Here is an 18,448-nt window from a genome sequence, read left to right as displayed (position 1 = left end):
GTCACCTCGCTTTGCGTTCCTAGGAAACTATGCAATATTTAGTTTTTTTATGTATTATTTCTTACACTGTTACTCCAGGAAATCTTAAGTCTTATTACATACAGCCGGGAGGAACTATTGGATATAAGAGCAACATCAACTTACCAACATTACGAACAGGAATGCGACTTTCCCGAAGCGCATCATCTGTTTGGACCACCACCCAGGACAATGGATCGGATCCCAGTAGGCGACCCAAAACAACAGCGCCGCAGAAGGGGCAGACGGAGCGGTCTTCTGGTCAGGCTCCGTAAACGGGCACATCGCTCACCGCTCCCGAGTATACTACTCGCCAATGTCCAGTCTCTTGACAACAAGGTAGACGAAATTCGAGCAAGGGTTGCCTTCTAGAGAGACATCAGAGATTGTAACATTCTCTATTTCACGGAAACATGGCTCACTCGGGATACCTTATCAGAGTCGGTACAGCCACCCGGTTTCTTCACGTATCGCGCCAACAGAAACAAACATCTCTCTGGTAAGAAGAAGTGCGGGGGTGTATGCCTTATTATTAACAAGTCGTGGTGTGATCATAACAACATACAGGAACTCAAGTCCTTTTGTTTACCTGACCTAGAATTCCTTACAATCAAATGCCGACTGCATTACTGAGAGAATTCTCTTCGATTATAATCACAGCCGTGTATATCCCCCCAAGCAGACACCTCGACGGCCCTGAAAGAACTTCATTGGACTCTATGTAAACTGGAAACCACATATCCTGAGGCTGCATTTATTGTAGCTGGGGATTTTAACAAGGCTAATCTGAAAACAAGGCTCCCTGAGTTTTATCAGCATATCGAATGCACGTCCCGGGCTGGTAAAATTCTGGGTCATTGCTACTCTAACTTCCGTGAGACATACAAAGTCCTCCCGTGCCCTCCTTTCGGCAAATCTGACCACGACTCCATTTTGTTGCTCCCAGCATATAATCAGAAACTGAAACAGGAAACGCTTGTGTTCAAGTCTGTTCAACGCTGGTCCGACCAATCTGATTCCATGTTTCAAGATAGCTTCAATCACGTGGACTGGGATATGTTCCGGATAGCCTCAGATAACAACATTGATGTATACGCTGATTCGGTGGGCGAGTTTATTAGCAAGTGCATCGGTGATGTTGTACCCTAAGTGACTATTAATACCTTCCCCAACCAGAAACCGGGGATTGATGGGAGCATTCACGCAAAACTGAAAGCGCGAACCACTGCTTTTAATCATGGCAAGGTGACCGGAATCATGACTGAATACAAACAGTGTAGCTATTCCCTCCGCAAGGCAATCAAACAAGCTAAGCGTCTGTATAGAGACAAAGTGGAGTCGCAATTCAACGTATTACAAAAAGAAAACCAGCCCTGTCGTGGACACAGATGCTTGGTCCCAAACAAACTAAACAACTTCTTTGCTCGCTTTGAGGACAATACAGTGCCACTAACATGGCCCGCTACCAAAACCTGTGGGTTCCCCTTCACCGCAGCCAACGTGAGTAAAACATTTAAACGTGTTAACCCTCGCAAGGCTGCTGGCCCAGATGTCATCCCTAGCCATGTCCTCAGAGCATGCGCAGACCAGCTGGCTGGTGTGTTTACGGACATATTCCATCAATCCCTAATCAATCCATATCCCAGTCTGCTGTTCCCACATGCTTCAAGAGGGCCACTATTGTTCCTGTTCCCAAGAAAGCAATGGTAACTGAGCTAAACGACTATCGCCCTGTAGCACTCACTTCCTTCATCATGAAGTCGCATTAACATCTGCTAACCATGTGTATGTGACCAATAAAATTTGATTTGATTTGACCTGCTCATTAGTTCGCTAGCTAGCTAATGTTAGCTTACTAACTAAGCCACAGTCACACGCGTAAGTAATATGAATGGAATTGGGTGGTAAGTGCAGCACAATGAACACAACAATAAATGCTTCATCAAGATAGCTATCTAGCAAGATGATGAAGAAATTATTTGTATACAGTACCAGTAAAAAGTTTGGTTAAAAAAGTTTATTTTGTAAAAAGTAAAACGTTTATTTTGACTGTGAAGACATCAAAACTATGAAAGTTTTCATGCAGTCACCAAAAAAGTGTTTAAAAATATTTTAAGTAGCCACCCTTTACCTTGATGACAGCTTTTCACACTCTTGGCATTCTCTCAACCAGCTTCATGAGGAATGCTTTTCCAACAGTATTGAAGGAGTTCCCACATGTGCTGAGCACTTGTTGGCTGCTTTTCCTTCACTCTGCGGTCCAACTCATCCCAAACCATATTTATTGGGTTGAGGTCGGGTGATTGTGAGGCCAGGTCATCTGCTGCAGCACTCCATCACTCTCCTTCTTGGTCAAATAGCCCTTACACAGCCTGGAGGTGTGTTTTGGGTCATTGTCCTGTTGAAAAACAAATGATAGTCCCACTAAGTGCAACCCAGATGGGATGGTGTATCGCTGCAGAATGCTGTGGTAGCCATGCTGGTTAAGTGTGCCTTGTGTTCTAAGTAAATCACTGACAGTGTCACCAGCAAAGCACCCCCACACCATCACACCTCCTCCTCCATACTTCATGGTGGGAACCAGACATGCAGAGATAATCCGTTCACCTACTCTGCGTCTCACAAAGACACGGTTGTTGTAACCAAAACTCTCACATTTGGACTCATCAGATCAAGGTACAGATTTCCACCAGTCTAATGTCCAATGATCGTGTTTCTTGGCCCAAGCAAGTCTCTTCTTATTATTGGTGTCCTGTAGTAGAGATTTATTTGCAGCAACTGAACCATGAAGGCCTGATTCACGCGGTCTCCTCTGAACAGTTGTGTCTGTTATATGTACTCTGTGAAGTATTTATTTGGGCTGCAATTTCTGAGGCTGGTAACTCTAATGAACTTATCCTCTGCAGCAGAGGTAACTCTGGGTCTTCCTTTTCTGTGGCAGTCCTCATGAGAGCCAGTTTCATTATAGCGCTTGATGGTTTTTGCGACTGCACTTGAAGAAACTTTCAAAGTTCTAGAAATTTTCCATATTAAAGTAATGATGGACTGTCATTTCTCTTTGCTTATTTGAGCTCTTCTTGCCATAATATAGAAAATAAAGAAAAACCCTTGAATGAGTAGGTGTGTCCAAACATTTTACTGGTAATGTAATTCACTCTCCATTATCCTATACTACCAGTGCCAGTTCGCTTGCTTATGTCATGACGTTGCCCTCTTTGGAGATAGAGAGTACCATCCCTCTCTCTCTGCACCATCCCTCTCTCTCTCTCACCACCTCTCTCTCTTCCCCCTACCAACAGGCTCTGTTAGGCAGGTCATAAATTCCTAGAGGAGTTCTCTCCTCATTGCCAGAGTGTAAGAGAGAGTGAGTTTTCATAGAGAGAACAAAGGAACTTCTTCCACATCACAGAACTTCAGAACTGAACAATATTCATGTTCTGGAGAATGTATGAATGGTCGGTGAAGTAGCCAGCTACGAACTGGTCCGTTTTGCACAATTTGGTGACCTCAGGAAAGACAATACAGCCACATTACCATAACTCTATTTATACAAGAGTCTCAGTTGTGAGGCTTGCATCTAATTGTTGTATAAAATTAATGAGTAAAGATGAAACTATTTGTGAAATTATGTAATGTGATTTTAACATACACTGTCTGGAACATCGACCTCTTCACTTGGTTTTCAATGGAGCCTCACTCCTTCTTTCTTCTTTCTTTCTCTCTCTCTCTATTTCTCTCTTTCTTTCTCGTTCTCTCCCTCTTCCTCTCTCTCGCCCGTTCTCTCCCAGAGGTTGCCTAATTTTTATATCTTCGTTGCCATGGAGTGCTTTTATATTTAGCCCGCTTCTGGTGGAGGGACCTGTGGTTTCCTTGTCTGCTAGGATTTAAAGTTCAGAGGCGATGTGCTTTGCAGGTGCTGCTCTCTCTGCAGCATGGACAGCAGCTCTCACCCACTGTTTAGACTCCTGTGACAGCCCAGTTGATCTGTGTTGTTTACAGACGAAACAGTAACAGCACAATGAGCCTACTGTGAAAGCAGCATTGTGAAATGTTGTGAAAGACGCCACAAAAATCAATTTCAGCACGAGGTCATGTAAGATCTGGATCTCTGTCAGTAGTAGGCCTATTTTACAGGAGGTTGGTGACACCTTAATTGGGGAGGATGGGCTCGTGGTCATGGCTCGAGTGGAATGGTATCAAACACATGGTTTGATGCCATTCCACCTGCTCCGTTCCAGCCATTATTATGAGCCTTCCTCCCCTCAGCAGCCTCCAGTGGGCCCTACTGCATGCTCTGACAACAACTGCCAACTGAGTTTTTTTTTTCTCGAAACTGACAGATTTGTCTGATTTTTCTATTTATTTTTATTTAACCTTCATTTATCTAGGCAAGTCAATTAGGAACAAGTTCTTATTTACAATGACGGCCTACCACATCAGGACACAAGAGACACCACAACACTACATAAAGAGTGACCTTAGACAACAACAGAGCATGGTAGCAACGCAACATGACAACAACACAGCAGCAGCACAACATGGTAACAGCACAAACATGGTACAAACATTGTTCGGCACAGACAACAGCACAGAGGGCAAAACGGTAGAGACAACCATTCATCAAGTGAAGCAGCCACAACTGTCCTAATATGGATGTCGTACGTGTAGTTGTTCCTTCAAGCTCCAAGCTCCATGTTGAGTACCACTCAGAGTTAATATACGAGATGAGAGTTGGTTGATACTTTTTTACATGTGGAGGACCACTGTAAACATAAGATTAAAGGGTTGTATTGCTACTCTTCAACTATTAAAATGGCAGTAATGCAATTGTGCTCCTTTTGTGCCTCGCAACAGAGTTTTGTTTCAGAAATAGACATCTGGGAGGTCTAGATTCAATTATTTGAGACATGCTTGAACATTTGTAACCCACAGTAGCCTACAAATTCTGCTTTATAAATAATGCATGAGGATGCAGTTGTCTCGTCCATCTTCAGTGTCATTTTAGCAGCAAAATTCCAAGATCCTTTGTTCTAAAATGCCCTTATGCTCAAGTAGTGATTGTGTAACTGTAGCTTGTTGGAAATTGCATTGGAGTTATTGGGCGATGGTTGGAGAGCGAAGTGGAGTTGGCCTGCTGTTGTGCTGCCCACGTGAGGTCTGGTAGTGTAACTGCATCGTTACTTGAAACACGAACACAGAAATATCTAATTTACTCATGTATTCACACCCCTGAGTCAATACTTTGTAGAAGCACCTTTGGCAGCGATTACAGCTGTGAGTCTTTCTGGGTAAGTCTCTAAGAGATTTTCACAGCTGGATTGTGCAAGGTCCATTATTATTTTCTAAATTCTTCAAGTTCTGTCCAATTGGTTGTTGATCATTGCAAGACAACCCTTTCCAGGTCCTTTCAAGTAGATTTAAGTCAAAACTGTAACTCGGCCACTCAGGAACATTCACTGTTTTCTTGGTAAGCAACTTCAGAGTGGGAGCAACTTGGTAAACAACTTTAGGGCTTCTGAGTGGCGCAGCGGTCTAAGGCACTGCATCTTAGTGCTGGAGGTGTCACTGCAGAAGCTGGTTTGATTCTGGGCTGTATCACAACTGGCCGTGATTGGGAGTCCCATAGGGCGTTGCACAATTGGCCCAGCGTAGTCCGGGGCTGGGGTAGGCTGTCATTGTAAATAACAATTTGTACTTAACTGGCTTGCCTAGTTGAAAAAAAAAAAAAAAAACTCCAGTGTAGATTTGGCCTTGTGTTTTAGGTTATTGTCCTGATGAAGGCAGTGGTTAATTTGTAAAACGGGAGGTGCCGGAACCAAAAGTGAGCGCAAGAGGGGGGTGACCTGGGAAGTTTTGAGGTATCGGAATGCATGAGAAAAAAATTATCACCTTTATAGTAAAGCATGCATATCATCGCATTTGTGTAGTGACAGAGCAGTAGAATAGAAGCATTTAAAGGACTTGCACATATGGGGAACATTTTTAGTGGCCAAGGGCCTGGGAAAAACGTGGCCTTTTATAAACGCATTTCATGCAATTCTACGTCATTTTACATGACTGGAGACTTTGGCAAAATATTTTTTAATAGAGCACAAATTATCAAAATGGCAGGCTACTTTGACACTGACAAACTGAAAATCTGAGATCAATGAAAACTACCTTGTCTTGCATCCCCCATCCGCCTAGGCATAGGTGTCTGGAGACAAATCGTAGGCTACAATATGAGGAGGAAATTATAGTCCTAAAAATGCTTTCCAGTTTCACTGACTCACCCAATGATGCACAGCTCATTCACTGGTGATGGCTGATGCACTCGTGCCGAAAACCTATCTCTCTCTCTCTCTCTCTTTTGTTAAACAATATTTTATAATATAAGTTGATCAAATATTTTGGTAGCCTACAGCACAGAGTCCTCGCTTTTCAGCAGAAGCCATTTGCTTTCCAACCTGTGTTTTCCCTCGATTGTATTTGAAATATTGCGAAAGGCCTGTTTTGTCTGCATGATGTTTTTTTCACTGACAGATTTGTAGGCTAATCCTTGTTATTGGGCTACAATCCACAGCTAGGCTATTTTTTTAAATAAGCTATTGATCGTCTGTCTAAATTATAGGCCTTCTCATGGTGTACAGTAGTAGGCTATTCTGAATGATTTCATTAACAGACAGCAGTAATTCAATAATTTTGGCAAATGTATTTTAATTTATCAGGGTTGCTGCAGTGCTTCATTAAGGAAAGAAATGATTAAGTGCATGAGTTGCAAGCTCATGTCTACCAGAGCAGTGAGGGAGAGGGATCATATCAATGGAATCTCATTCTAGTTATGTGAGAGATACTGGTGCGTTTCTCACACAGCCACCACCAAGCGTTGGTCTCAAACATGTTACAATGTCGCGCAAACCATAAGCCCGGCCGGCCCAACACAAATCAACTCTTAGAATATTAGGCCCAGGCTGAAAATGCACTTTTTCACATAATTGTTTTTTTTGTGGAGGTAGGAGAATTAATGAAGAGACAACTCAAATTAACTTTGATCGCTTTTTAAAATAATTTTTACATTGAAAAAAGTGAATTATTTTTCATGCCACGAGTGGTACAGGATCCAGCCAAGTAGGTTCCGGAACAAAACAGTCCAAAACAGAGAGGTGGCTCAAATTAAGCACTGACTGAAAGGTGAAAGGTGCTTCACTGGCTCAAAGGTGCTTCAACAAAGTACTGCGTAAAGGGTCTGAAGACTTATGTAAATGATATATTTTTTATAAATTTACAACAACAACAAAAAGTTTTTGCTTTGTCATTATGAGGTATTGTGTATAGATTGATGAAAACAACTAAGACTAAAATGTTAATCAATTTGTAGAATAAGGCTGTAACGTAACAAAATGTGGAAAAAGTCATGGTGTCTGAATAATTTCCCAATGCACTGTAATTGGATGGATTCACAGAAATGCTGGGTTTCTTGAGTTTCAGTGCTCTTGTTTCACATTGGGAAAGACTATGCCAGACCAGTATTCGATAAGGAGGTGTTTACTAATATCTTTGATGAAATATTACACATAAATGCAGAGTTTTACTCAATATGGGCCATTTGGGTTTGCTCCAACGTATACTATTTGATGGTGCCTGGCGGGCAAAATATTCAATAGTCCTTAAAGGAATTTCAACCCAAGGAGATAATGTACAAACACATCTGTGTTGCCACAATTAGAAGTTGCATGCATTCGTGATGAATAAAAATTATCTGGTGAATATTCATGATGAGCCATGTTCATGTATTCATTTATTTTCCTTTTTTGTGCTAGAGAGAAGTGCAATATCCTCATTTGAATGTCCCAATCAGTGGCACGTGCTCACAAAAACGTACTAGTAGTATGGTAATAAAAAAAGATATCAAAATAGTATAGTAGTCCTACACAATACTATGTAGCGTCATTCAATTATTTCTCAGCCTCTTTTCAAAATGTCTCCAAACAAGTGATTTCTACCTTTTAATTCTACTGTGCGGCTGCTTGCGTCTCAATAAAATCCAAACGTGTCTCTACAAGATTATCAACAGGGAGATAGATGCAGGAGTAACTATGCAGGAGTAATGACACAAGCAGCTTGTTGAACTGATGTACAACCAATTTGACAAAAGTGTTACATAACTGTTGTGGAGACACCACACAATGGTTGTGTAAAAAGATATGTGCACACAAATTCTCAGTTTGATCACAAAAATAAAGAGTGTATCACAACCATTGTGCCAAATGTGCTGTACATCAGTTGTACAGTACCAGTCAAAAGTGTTTCTACATTTTACAATTTTCTACATTGCAGAATAATAGAGAAGACATCAAAACTATGAAATAACACACATGGAATCATGTAGTAACCAAAAAAGTGTTAAACACATCAAAATATATTTTATATTTGAGATTCTTCAAAGTAGCCACCCTTTGCCTTGACAACAGCTTGCACAATCTTGGCATTCTCTCAACCAGATTCATGAGGTAGTCACCTGGAATGCATTTCAATTAACAGATGAGCCTTGTTAAAAGTTCATTTGTGGAATTTCTTTCCTTCTTAATGCTCAAACAGCCAATCAGTTGTGTTCTTACAAGGTAGGGGGGGTATACAACAGATCACTCTAGTTGGTGAAAACCAAGTCCATATTATGGCAAGAACAGCTCAAATAAGCAAAGAGAAATGACAGTCCAGCATTACTTTAAGACATGAAGGTCAGTTAAAATTTCAAGAACTTTGAAAGTTTCTTCAAGAGCAGTCGCAAAAACCATCAAGCGCTATGATGAAACTGGCTCTCGTGAGGACCACCACAGGAAAGGAAGACCTAGAGTTACCTCTGACGCAGAGGACAAGTTCATTAGAGTTACCAACCTCAGGAATTGAAGCCCAAATAAATGCTTCAGAGTTCAAGTAACAGACACATCTCAACATCAACTGTTCAGAGGAGACTCAGAATCAGGCCTTCATGGTAGAATTGATAATGATCTCCTGATGTGTGGTTCGTACCGTGAAGCATGGAGTAGGAGGTGTGATGTGTGGGTGTGCTTTGCTGGTTACACTGTCAGTGAGTTACTTAGAATTCAAGGCAAACTTAACCAGCATGGCTACCACAGCATTCTGCAGTGATACACCATCCCATCTGGTTTGTGCTTAGTGGCACTATCATTTGTTTTTCAAGGGCTATTTGACCAAGAAGGAGAGTGATGGAGTGCTGCGTCAGATGACCTGGCCTCCACAATCACCTGACCTCAACCCAGTTGAGATGGTTTGGGATGAGTTGGACCGCAGAGTGATGGAAAACCATCCAACAAGTGCTCCGCATAATGTGGGAACTCCTTTGAGCATTCCAGGTGAAGCTGGTTGAGAGAATGCCAAGAGTGTGAAAAGCTGTCAGTGGTTAACACTTTTTTGGTTACTACATGATTCCATATGTGTGATTTCATAGTTTTGATGTCTTCACTATTATTCTACAATGTATAAAATAAAAGAAGAAGAAAAGAAAAGAAAAACCCTTGAATGAGTAGGTGTGTCCAAACTATTGACTGGTACTGTACAACTTGAGTGTGTAATGGGCTTATTTGTTTCAGGTAGCGAATAATGTGACTTCCATGACGGCGGTAGAGGACACCATAGTCTTTTATCGAACGTTATTACTTGGCGCAGGCGAAACCACTGCACTGTAGCCCACTGCACTGTAGCATCTCTCAGACCTAGGTTGCATCTCAAATTGCACCCTATTCCCTATATAGTGCATTCCTTTTGACCACGGGGCATAGGGCTCTGGTCAATAGTGCACTATATAGGGAATAGGATGCCATTAGGGAGGCAGCCCTAGCCAGTTGCTTGTTTCCATGTTGTCACATAGCAACAGATTTGTCTCTTGAACACAGTCTGAAAACTACAGGTAGCTAATATCTTTTTGTATTTGTGTTCTATGTACACATTTTTACTAGTTTCCCAAGAGGGGAGGCCCTAACGTTTCAATTAATATCATATGGCATTTTAAATCTTTATTTTAACAGTAAACAATAATAAAAACCCATTAAATGAGAAAAAACCTTTCCGTCTATCTTGAAATATGCCATCTTATGTCACATAAGATATCGGAGAGGTAAAAATCCACAGGCTGCATGTCCGGATGATGTCAGAGAGAGTTCCGATGGTGATGTCAGAAAGAGTTCCGTAGTTTCGTCACTGTGCTCCACTCCTATTGGCTCATCTCCTCAGGCTTGGGCGGGGCAGTCTCGCGGAGGGGCGAATGGGGAGGAGTCAAAAGGGCGACGTTGAGGGATTGAGCCGTAATAGAACTCTTTCGTCTTCTGTGAGAGAGAGAGAGAGAGAGAGAGAGAGATGGTGAGTGGGTGGGTGGGTGGGTGGGTGGGTGGGTTGAGGGCAAGCATCCACTAGCGCTTGTGCTGATCTGGAAGAATTGTATAGGTACAAGCAATATCGTGGCAGCCGTTGTGCTTACACCTATCCAGGCCTCTCAGATCTACACATGTGCCTAAGCCTAAGAGCTTTCCCTGAGTGAGCCTTTGTCCCTCTTAGTTTTATCTCTGGTTCTTACCCCTGTAGCACCACCATATCATCCTGGTTGTCCCCACTGATGCAGCTTTCTGTCTGGGGGAGGCTCTGCTCATTGAAGAGGTCGTTCTCCTCCACTCCCTGGGAGCAGCGCCGCTCCCCCATCTCGCTTGCCTCGTCAGTCTGCACCACGATGGAAGGCAGCCGCCCCCTGCGGTGAATAGGGTCCTCTGCAAACGACTCTGACTCTGTGGCCATGGGAGTCAGGGTGCAGGGGAAGATCTGGGGGAGAGAGGGGTGGCAGGGAGAGAAAGGCAGGGGGAGAGAGGCAAGGGGAGAGAGGGGTGGCAGGGAGAGAGAGAGAGAGAGAGAGAGTTATTGAGTTTGTGGGTCACTTTGTCATACATAGTGAGTGAGTGAGTGAGTGAGTGAGTGAGTGAGTGAGTGAGTGAGAGTACCTGGTAGACTCTGCTCTCTCTCCTCTGCACTGGATCTGCTGAATCCACTGGAGCAGTCATCACATTCACACTGCACAGACACAAGAAGAGTGTGTTAAAACACAGCAAGATACCACCACATAGCACACAGATATCATTTAACACTATTAACACAGCCACACACACAAGAACCTACAGAGTCATGTTCCGTGCGGTTGTCGACAACATGCCTTTGATTGAATCCCGGCCATGGTTTAAAATATAATTTTGGGTAATGCAAGTTCTTGTGCTGGTAGGGGAATAACCTGTTAGGGGAATAATCTGTTAGGGGAATAACCTGTTAGGGGAATAACCTGTTAGGGGAATAATCTGTTAGGGGAATAACCTGTTAGGGGAATAACCTGTTAGGGGAATAACCTGTTAGGGGAATAATCTGTTAGGGGAATAACCTGTTAGGGGAATAACCTGTTAGGGGAATAACCTGTTAGGGGAATAACCTGTTAGGGGAATAACCTGTTAGGGGAATAATCTGTTAGGGGAATAACCTGTTAGGGGAATAACCTGTTAGGGGAATAACCTGTTAGGGGAATAACCTGTGTGTAAATGTAATCTGCTGCTGTATTTTTTGTGTTATCTGTGATCGGTTTGTTGGTCTTGTTTAGTTTCTTGATCATTGTACATAAACTGTATGTGTAAACATGTATACGCAGGGCCCAGCTGTCAAAGAGACCTTGGTCTCAGTCTGTGTTCCTTGTTGAAATAAAGGTATAATAAATTAATATAATTTTAATTTCATGGGTGGTCAGTCCTTGCATCCATATACAGTGCCTTGCGAAAGTATTCTGCCCCCTTGAACTTTGCGACCTTTTGCCACATTTCAGACTTCAAACATAAAGATATAAAACTGTATTTTTTTGTGAAGAATCAACAACAAGTGGGACACAATCATGAAGTGGAACGACATTTATTGGATATTTCAAACTTTTTTAACAAATCAAAAACTGAAGAATTGGGCGTGCAAAATTATTCAGCCCCTTTACTTTCAGTGCAGAAAACTCTCTCCAGAAGTTCAGTGAGGATCTCTGAATGATCCAATGTTGACCTAAATGACTAATGATGATAAATACAATCCACCTGTGTGTAATCAAGTCTCCATATAAATGCACCTGTACTGTGATAGTCTCAGAGGTCCGTTAAAAGCGCAGAGAGCATCATGAAGAACAAGGAACACACCAGGCAGGTCCGAGATACTGTTGTGAAGAAGTTTAAAGCCGGATTTGGATACAAAAAGATTTCCCAAGCTTTAAACATCCCAAGGAGCACTGTGCAAGCGATAATATTGAAATGGAAGGAGTATCAGACCACTGCAAATCTACCAAGACCTGGCCGTCCCTCTAAACTTTCAGCTCATACTGATAATTTCAGAAGACTGATCAGAGATGCAGCCAAGAGGCCCATGATCACTCTGGATGAACTGCAGAGATCTACAGCTGAGGAGGGAGACTCTGTCCATAGGACAACAATCAGTCGTATATTGCACAAATCTGGCCTTTATGGAAGAGTGGCAAGAAGAAAGACATTTCTTAAAGATATCCATAAAAAGTGTCGTTTAAAGTTTGCCACAAGCCACCTGGGAGACACACCAAACATGTGGAAGAAGGTGCTCTGGTCAGATGAAACCAAAATTGAACTTTTTGGCAACAATGCAAAACGTTATGTTTGGCGTAAAAGCAACACAGCTCATCACCCTGAACACACCATCCCCACTGTCAAACATGGTGGTGGCAGCATCATGGTTTGGGCCTGCTTTTCTTCAGCAGGGACAGGGAAGATGGTTAAAATTGATGGGAAGATGGATGGAGCCAAATACAGGACCATTCTGGAAGAAAACCTGATGGAGTCTGCAAAAGACCTGAGACTGGGACGGAGATTTGTCTTCCAACAAGACAATGATCCAAAACATAAAGCAAAATCTACAATGGAATGGTTCAAAAATAAACATATCCAGGTGTTAGAATGGCCAAGTCAAAGTCCAGACCTGAATCCAATCGAGAATCTGTGGAAAGAACTGAAAACTGCTGTTCACAAATGCTCTCCATCCAACCTCACTGAGCTCGAGCTGTTTTGCAAGGAGGAATGGGAAAAAATGTCAGTCTCTCGATGTGCAAAACTGATAGAGACATACCCCAAGCGACTTACAGCTGTAATCGCAGCAAAAGGTGGCGCTACAAAGTATTAACTTAAGGGGGCTGAATAATTTTGCACGCCCAATTTTTCAGTTTTTGATTTGTTAAAAAAGTTTGAAATATCCAATAAATGTCGTTCCACTTCATGATTGTGTCCCACTTGTTGTTGATTCTTCACAAAAAATTACAGTTTTATATCTTTATGTTTGAAGCCTGAAATGTGGCAAAAGGTCGCAAAGTTCAAGGGGGCCGAGTACTTTCGCAAGGCACTGTAGCTATGTCTATGAATTTCAGTGGTTACATTTCTCCAGCACCATCGCTTAGTGGCGGACGGACATTTAGTTGTTTTTCAAATCGTAGACTTTAGCTTTAATTAGACAACAAGTGTTTTTACATACAGTATCCACAATATCTAAGATGGTTTTGGCTGAGACTCAAGACAAAGGAATCTTCTTTCTTTTCTGTATCATAAAGTAGTTTAATCGAAGCAAAGCCTCAGCGACTGATGTAATACAGCAGAAATGCATCAAAGCTCACTGCTCAGGTGACATTATGTCCCCAAACAACACTTGCTGTTCTACAGGGCAATTGGGGGCTGCCCTCTTCTATATGTAGAGTGGAGGCTGGTGGGAGGAGCTATAGGAGGATGGGCTCATTGTAATGTCTGGAGTGTGTTCCATTAATTCGAGTCAAATGTGGTTTCCAAATCACAGGCTGTAGCTTTAATGGCGAGGGGGAGAAAGTCTCTCCTCCTCCTCGTTAGCTAAATCCCCACAGTAAGACCTTAATGAGGTAACAGGCTTGCACGCCCACATGACTCATCACCCCTCCTGGGGAAAGAGGAAGTGAAGGGGGAAGGGGAGGAGAGAGGGATGATAAGGCAGAAAACAAGGACACAAAGTCACAACACAGATGGGGTTCCATTGCCAGTGGGGGTGGGACCCCAATCCTGGACACCAGAAATACTGAATGGAGTTAGGATCAATTCTATTTTGGATTCATTTGAAAAAGTGAATTGAATGATCCTCATTGAAGATGAATTGCCCTTCTGATATCGTGAATTGAATTTAAATTTGTATACTGAAGGAACTGAATTGAAATTGACCCCAACTTTAATACGGACAAATTCTGTTGTCAATGATCGCTTACTGACCGGTAAACATTCAAGCACACAAAATGAGGAACAACCTTTCTGCGCTCAACACCATCAATGTAACAGGAACCAACAGACACTAACCAACATAACCACATTTGCATTATGTTATCTATTTACATTAACAATTTGTGGTTCCCTGAACAGTTTCGTTTTAGCTCTAGATATTGTCACACTCCCTAATTTTTTGGGATACATATTATAGAATGATAGTCAGTACTGAGCTGCCAATGCCAAGCTTGTATGTTACTGCTCTAGCATTGGCCCACGCTCCGGGGTAAAGTTTCTCCTAGGTACAGATCTAGATTCAGTTTCCCCTCCCAAAATCATATCCTTAACAATTATTGGAGGAAAAGCAGCCCAAGATCAGTGTCTAGGGGAAGCGTCACCCCCCGGGTCTTACCTGTGGGGAGAGGGTAACCGGGTTACCATTTCCAACGGAGAGTCCTGGAAATGGTTGTACTGACTTCAGAAGATAGTCAAATCAAATCAATCAGGAACATCACCCGAAAACTGAACCCAAGTCTGATGCTCTTTTGGATTTTGTTTCTGTCTTTCTTCTGTTATTTTACTTCTCTCTCTCTCTTTGGACCTCTATCTCTCTCTCTTCTCTGTCTCCCATTCACTGACACATGCATACAGTAAGTACCTACACCCTCATGCACTCACACGATCCCAAGCCAGCTTTACTGACTGACCGGCTTAACTTCACTTTAAATTAAAAACGAGCAGGTGACATCATGGTGACTATCGTTGCACGGGGTTGGCCACTAAGGAGCCATGGGAAAAATGTCCACCGCAGACAGAGAGTCCAGGGAAGTATTCATTAGTGCAGGAGTTCAGGTAGTCCTGTTTCAGCTTGTTTGATTCCGTTTGTGTCCTAGTAAATATGACCCAGCTAATAAAGCACCCCATATTTTACATCACACAAAATAACGGTGTCTAAAATGGCTCTCTATTCCCTTTATAGTGCACTACTTATGCAAATCATACTTTTATGATTACTTTAATTAATAGGTATAGATGTCTTTTAGTGATGGAGGGTTAACACAAATGAGTATATCCCCAGATCAGAGTAGAGCTAGAGCATAAGCTGCAGTAAGACAGCACATGGACACAGACACGTTCTGATAATACTGTTAGACAGAGCATGCTATACCTCTGAAATGTACTTGAAATTACATGTTAATGCTACGGTTACTGACATTTTGTTGGTTGCCATTTCTTGTTGTAGGGGGAAGTGGCCTCTAGACGCTGATCTTGGTTCAGTTTTCATTTTCCAAACTAAAAAAAATGCATATTGATGTGGCAAGTGACACTTTGCTTCTTGAAATTCCAATATCTTGAAAACTTGACTGCTGACATGCTAAACATTTCAGGACTGTATCAAAAGTGGACAAAAAACAGCATTAATCTGTAAAGGTTAGGGTTGGGGAGGGGAAGCTGATCCTAAATCTGTACCTAGGGGAAACTTCACCTCGGAGTCGATTTCAGATTTCCAGAGAATAAATGGATGTAAAGCGTTTTGTCCAGCGTCTTTATGCTTCTGTTATTGATAGTGCATGTGATTGTGTTGCTGGTCTGTAGGTTAGAGTTGCTCTGCCCAATACAGTTCAATTCATGGGTCATTCTTGCTTTTGACCACCTGGCGGCACTAGTACATGTAAACGATTATCGGTGAGCCAGGGTTGCAAGTTTGAATAGCACGACTGACAGGGGCACTTCTGACAGGTTTTCAGGTGACACTTACTACCGTTGTACCCTTGAGCAAGGCGTCTAATGCCAAAGCAACCCCAGGGGCACTGCACTGCACTGCGGCTTACCGTGTGCAGCTCCCAGCCTGTCACGTGTGTACAGTATGTTTCTGTTTGCTGCTGTCAGCAAAATATCACATTTCTCTTGTAATGGACATAAATATCTATTCTATTCTAAATAACTATTATATTTTCTTACATTCTGTTCTATTCTGTGTGCAGTGGTACTCTATCGTGACTGAACAGCACTTCTCTCTCCTGCTGTACAATAGACCGGCAAGTAGCCTAGTGGTTAGTGCGTTGGACTAGTAACTGAAAGGTTGCTAGATTGAATCCCTGAGCTGACAAGGTAAAAATATATCGTTTTGCCCCTGAACAAGGCTGTTTACCCCCTGTTCCTAGACTGTCACTGAAAATAAGAGTTTGTTTTTCACTGACTTGCCTAGTAAAATAAAGACCCAGACAGTGTCTCATAGTGTGTGCTTGATAATGGATGCCTCTGAAATAGCAAGCTATTCCCTTTATATGGCGCACTGGGCCCTGGTTAAAAGTAGTGTACTGTAAAGGGTGCCATTTGGGGGACACCCAATGACTCATGGGCTCTACTGTATTGTGGCTCACATGTTAAGATGTGTCCCTCAAACAGAGTATTAACTCCTCTTTTCACAGGAGGATTCTGTCTCTGTCTTTGCATGAGCGCCCACACTGTGCCTGGGTAGAAGTCGTCTCTAGGGTCAGATTACTCTCCCCCAAATCCTAACCACAACTATTTAGGGTAAAATGCAAAAACTGATCATGTATCAGAATCTAGAGGCAACTTCTCTTTACTCTGTGTGGTCTATGTGGGCACCAACCAGGGTTTGGGTCAATTCCATTTTAATGAAACTATTCAAGGAGGTAAAGTGATATTTTGTCAACTGAAAAAAGGGAACATTGGGATTGGAATTTCAGTTTACTTTCTGAATTCAACTAATTGAAATGGAAATTAACCCCAACCCTGGTGCCCACACTACTCTCCCAGCATGCATTGGTTCTGGACAGAACTGACCCTTGAAGCAGATCTAGGATCAGTTTACCCAGCTTATATTAACCAGTCAATGCTAACATTAGATCAGCATTGGGTCTGACAAGGGTGAAGCTTTTAAAAAAAATGTTTTTTTTAATTAGGCAAGCCAGTTAAGATCTTAAGAACAAATTCTTTTTTACAATGACGGCCTACCAAAAGGCAAAAGGCAAAAGGCCTCCTGCGGGGAGGGGGGCTGGGATTAAAAATATAAAATAAATAAAATGTAAATATAGGACAAAACACACATGGCAAGCTAGCTGCCCAGTGTTCTGTTCCCTGGCGTGTCCCAGAGCACCACTTCCTTAGGAAAACATTCCACTGACACCGTCTGCACCACACTGCTATGCTGTTGTTGCTGTGGGCTCCACAACAGTACACAAACCCTCTCACATGGGCACCACACACTTATTCATTAAGTCTAAGATATGCTATGCACACATAATACAAACACACACTGTGCACATACAGATATGCTACACTGAACAAAAATATAAACACAACATGAAAAAGTGTTGGTCCCATGTTCATCCCAGAATATGTTGATAAGCACAAAAAGCTTATTTCTCACATATTTCCTTTACATCCATGTTAGTGAGCATTTCACCTTTGCCAAGACAATCCATCCACCTAACAGGTGTGGCATCTCAAGAAGCTGATTAAACAGCATGATCATTATACCACTGGGGACAATAAAAGGCCACTCTAAAATGTGCAGTTTTGTCACCTAACACAATATCACAGATGTCTCAAGTTTTCTTGCTGACTGCAAGAATGTCCACCAGAGCTGTTGCCAGAGAATGTGATGTTCATTTCTCTACCATAAGCCGCCTCCAACGTCGTTTTAGAGAATTTGGCAGTACGTCCAACCGGCCTCACAACCGCAGACTATGTGTAACTATGCCAGCCCAGGACCTCCACATCCGGCTTCTTCAACTGCGGGATCGTCTGAGACCAGCCACCTGGACAGCTGATGAAACTGAGGAGTATTTCTGTCTATAATATAGCCCTTATGTGGGGAAAAAAAACATGCTGATTGGCTGGGCCTGGCTCCCCAGGGAGTGGGCCTGGCTCCCAAGTAGGTGGGCAAAGGACTGCGCCCCTGCCCAGTCATGTGAAATCCATAGGTTAGGGCCTAATGAATTTATTTCAATTGACTGATTTCCTTAAAGGAACTGTAACTCGGGGAAATCGTTGAAAGTGTTGCATGTTGTTTTTAAATTTTTGTTCAGTATAGATGTGCACCAACAAAAGACAGAAATGCATGTACAATGCATACAGGAACGCACGCAGGCACATGCACGCTCTAT

General features: G+C 42.4%; 1 protein-coding gene across 1 annotated transcript; it reads right to left on the bottom strand.

The window, feature by feature from the left end:
- Nucleotides 1-10,584: 10,584 nt before the first annotated feature.
- On the bottom strand, nt 10,585-11,153 carry LOC149979946 (uncharacterized). Its single transcript, XM_090188727.1, has 2 exons — nt 11,004-11,153; nt 10,585-10,827 (listed from the first exon to the last, which is right to left on the bottom strand). Exons 1-2 carry the CDS (start codon nt 11,061-11,063, stop codon nt 10,585-10,587), a joined length of 303 nt encoding a protein of 100 aa, XP_090044853.1. The 5' UTR covers nt 11,064-11,153.
- Between the last annotated feature and the right edge of the window lie 7,295 nt (nt 11,154-18,448).

Source organism: Oncorhynchus mykiss, chromosome 10 (genome assembly GCF_057628025.1).
Source record: "Oncorhynchus mykiss isolate SJ-2025 chromosome 10, ASM5762802v1, whole genome shotgun sequence".
NCBI lineage: Eukaryota > Metazoa > Chordata > Actinopteri > Salmoniformes > Salmonidae > Oncorhynchus > Oncorhynchus mykiss.
The sequence above is the reverse complement of the archived record's forward strand: the minus strand, read 5'-3'. Positions and strand labels throughout refer to the sequence as shown.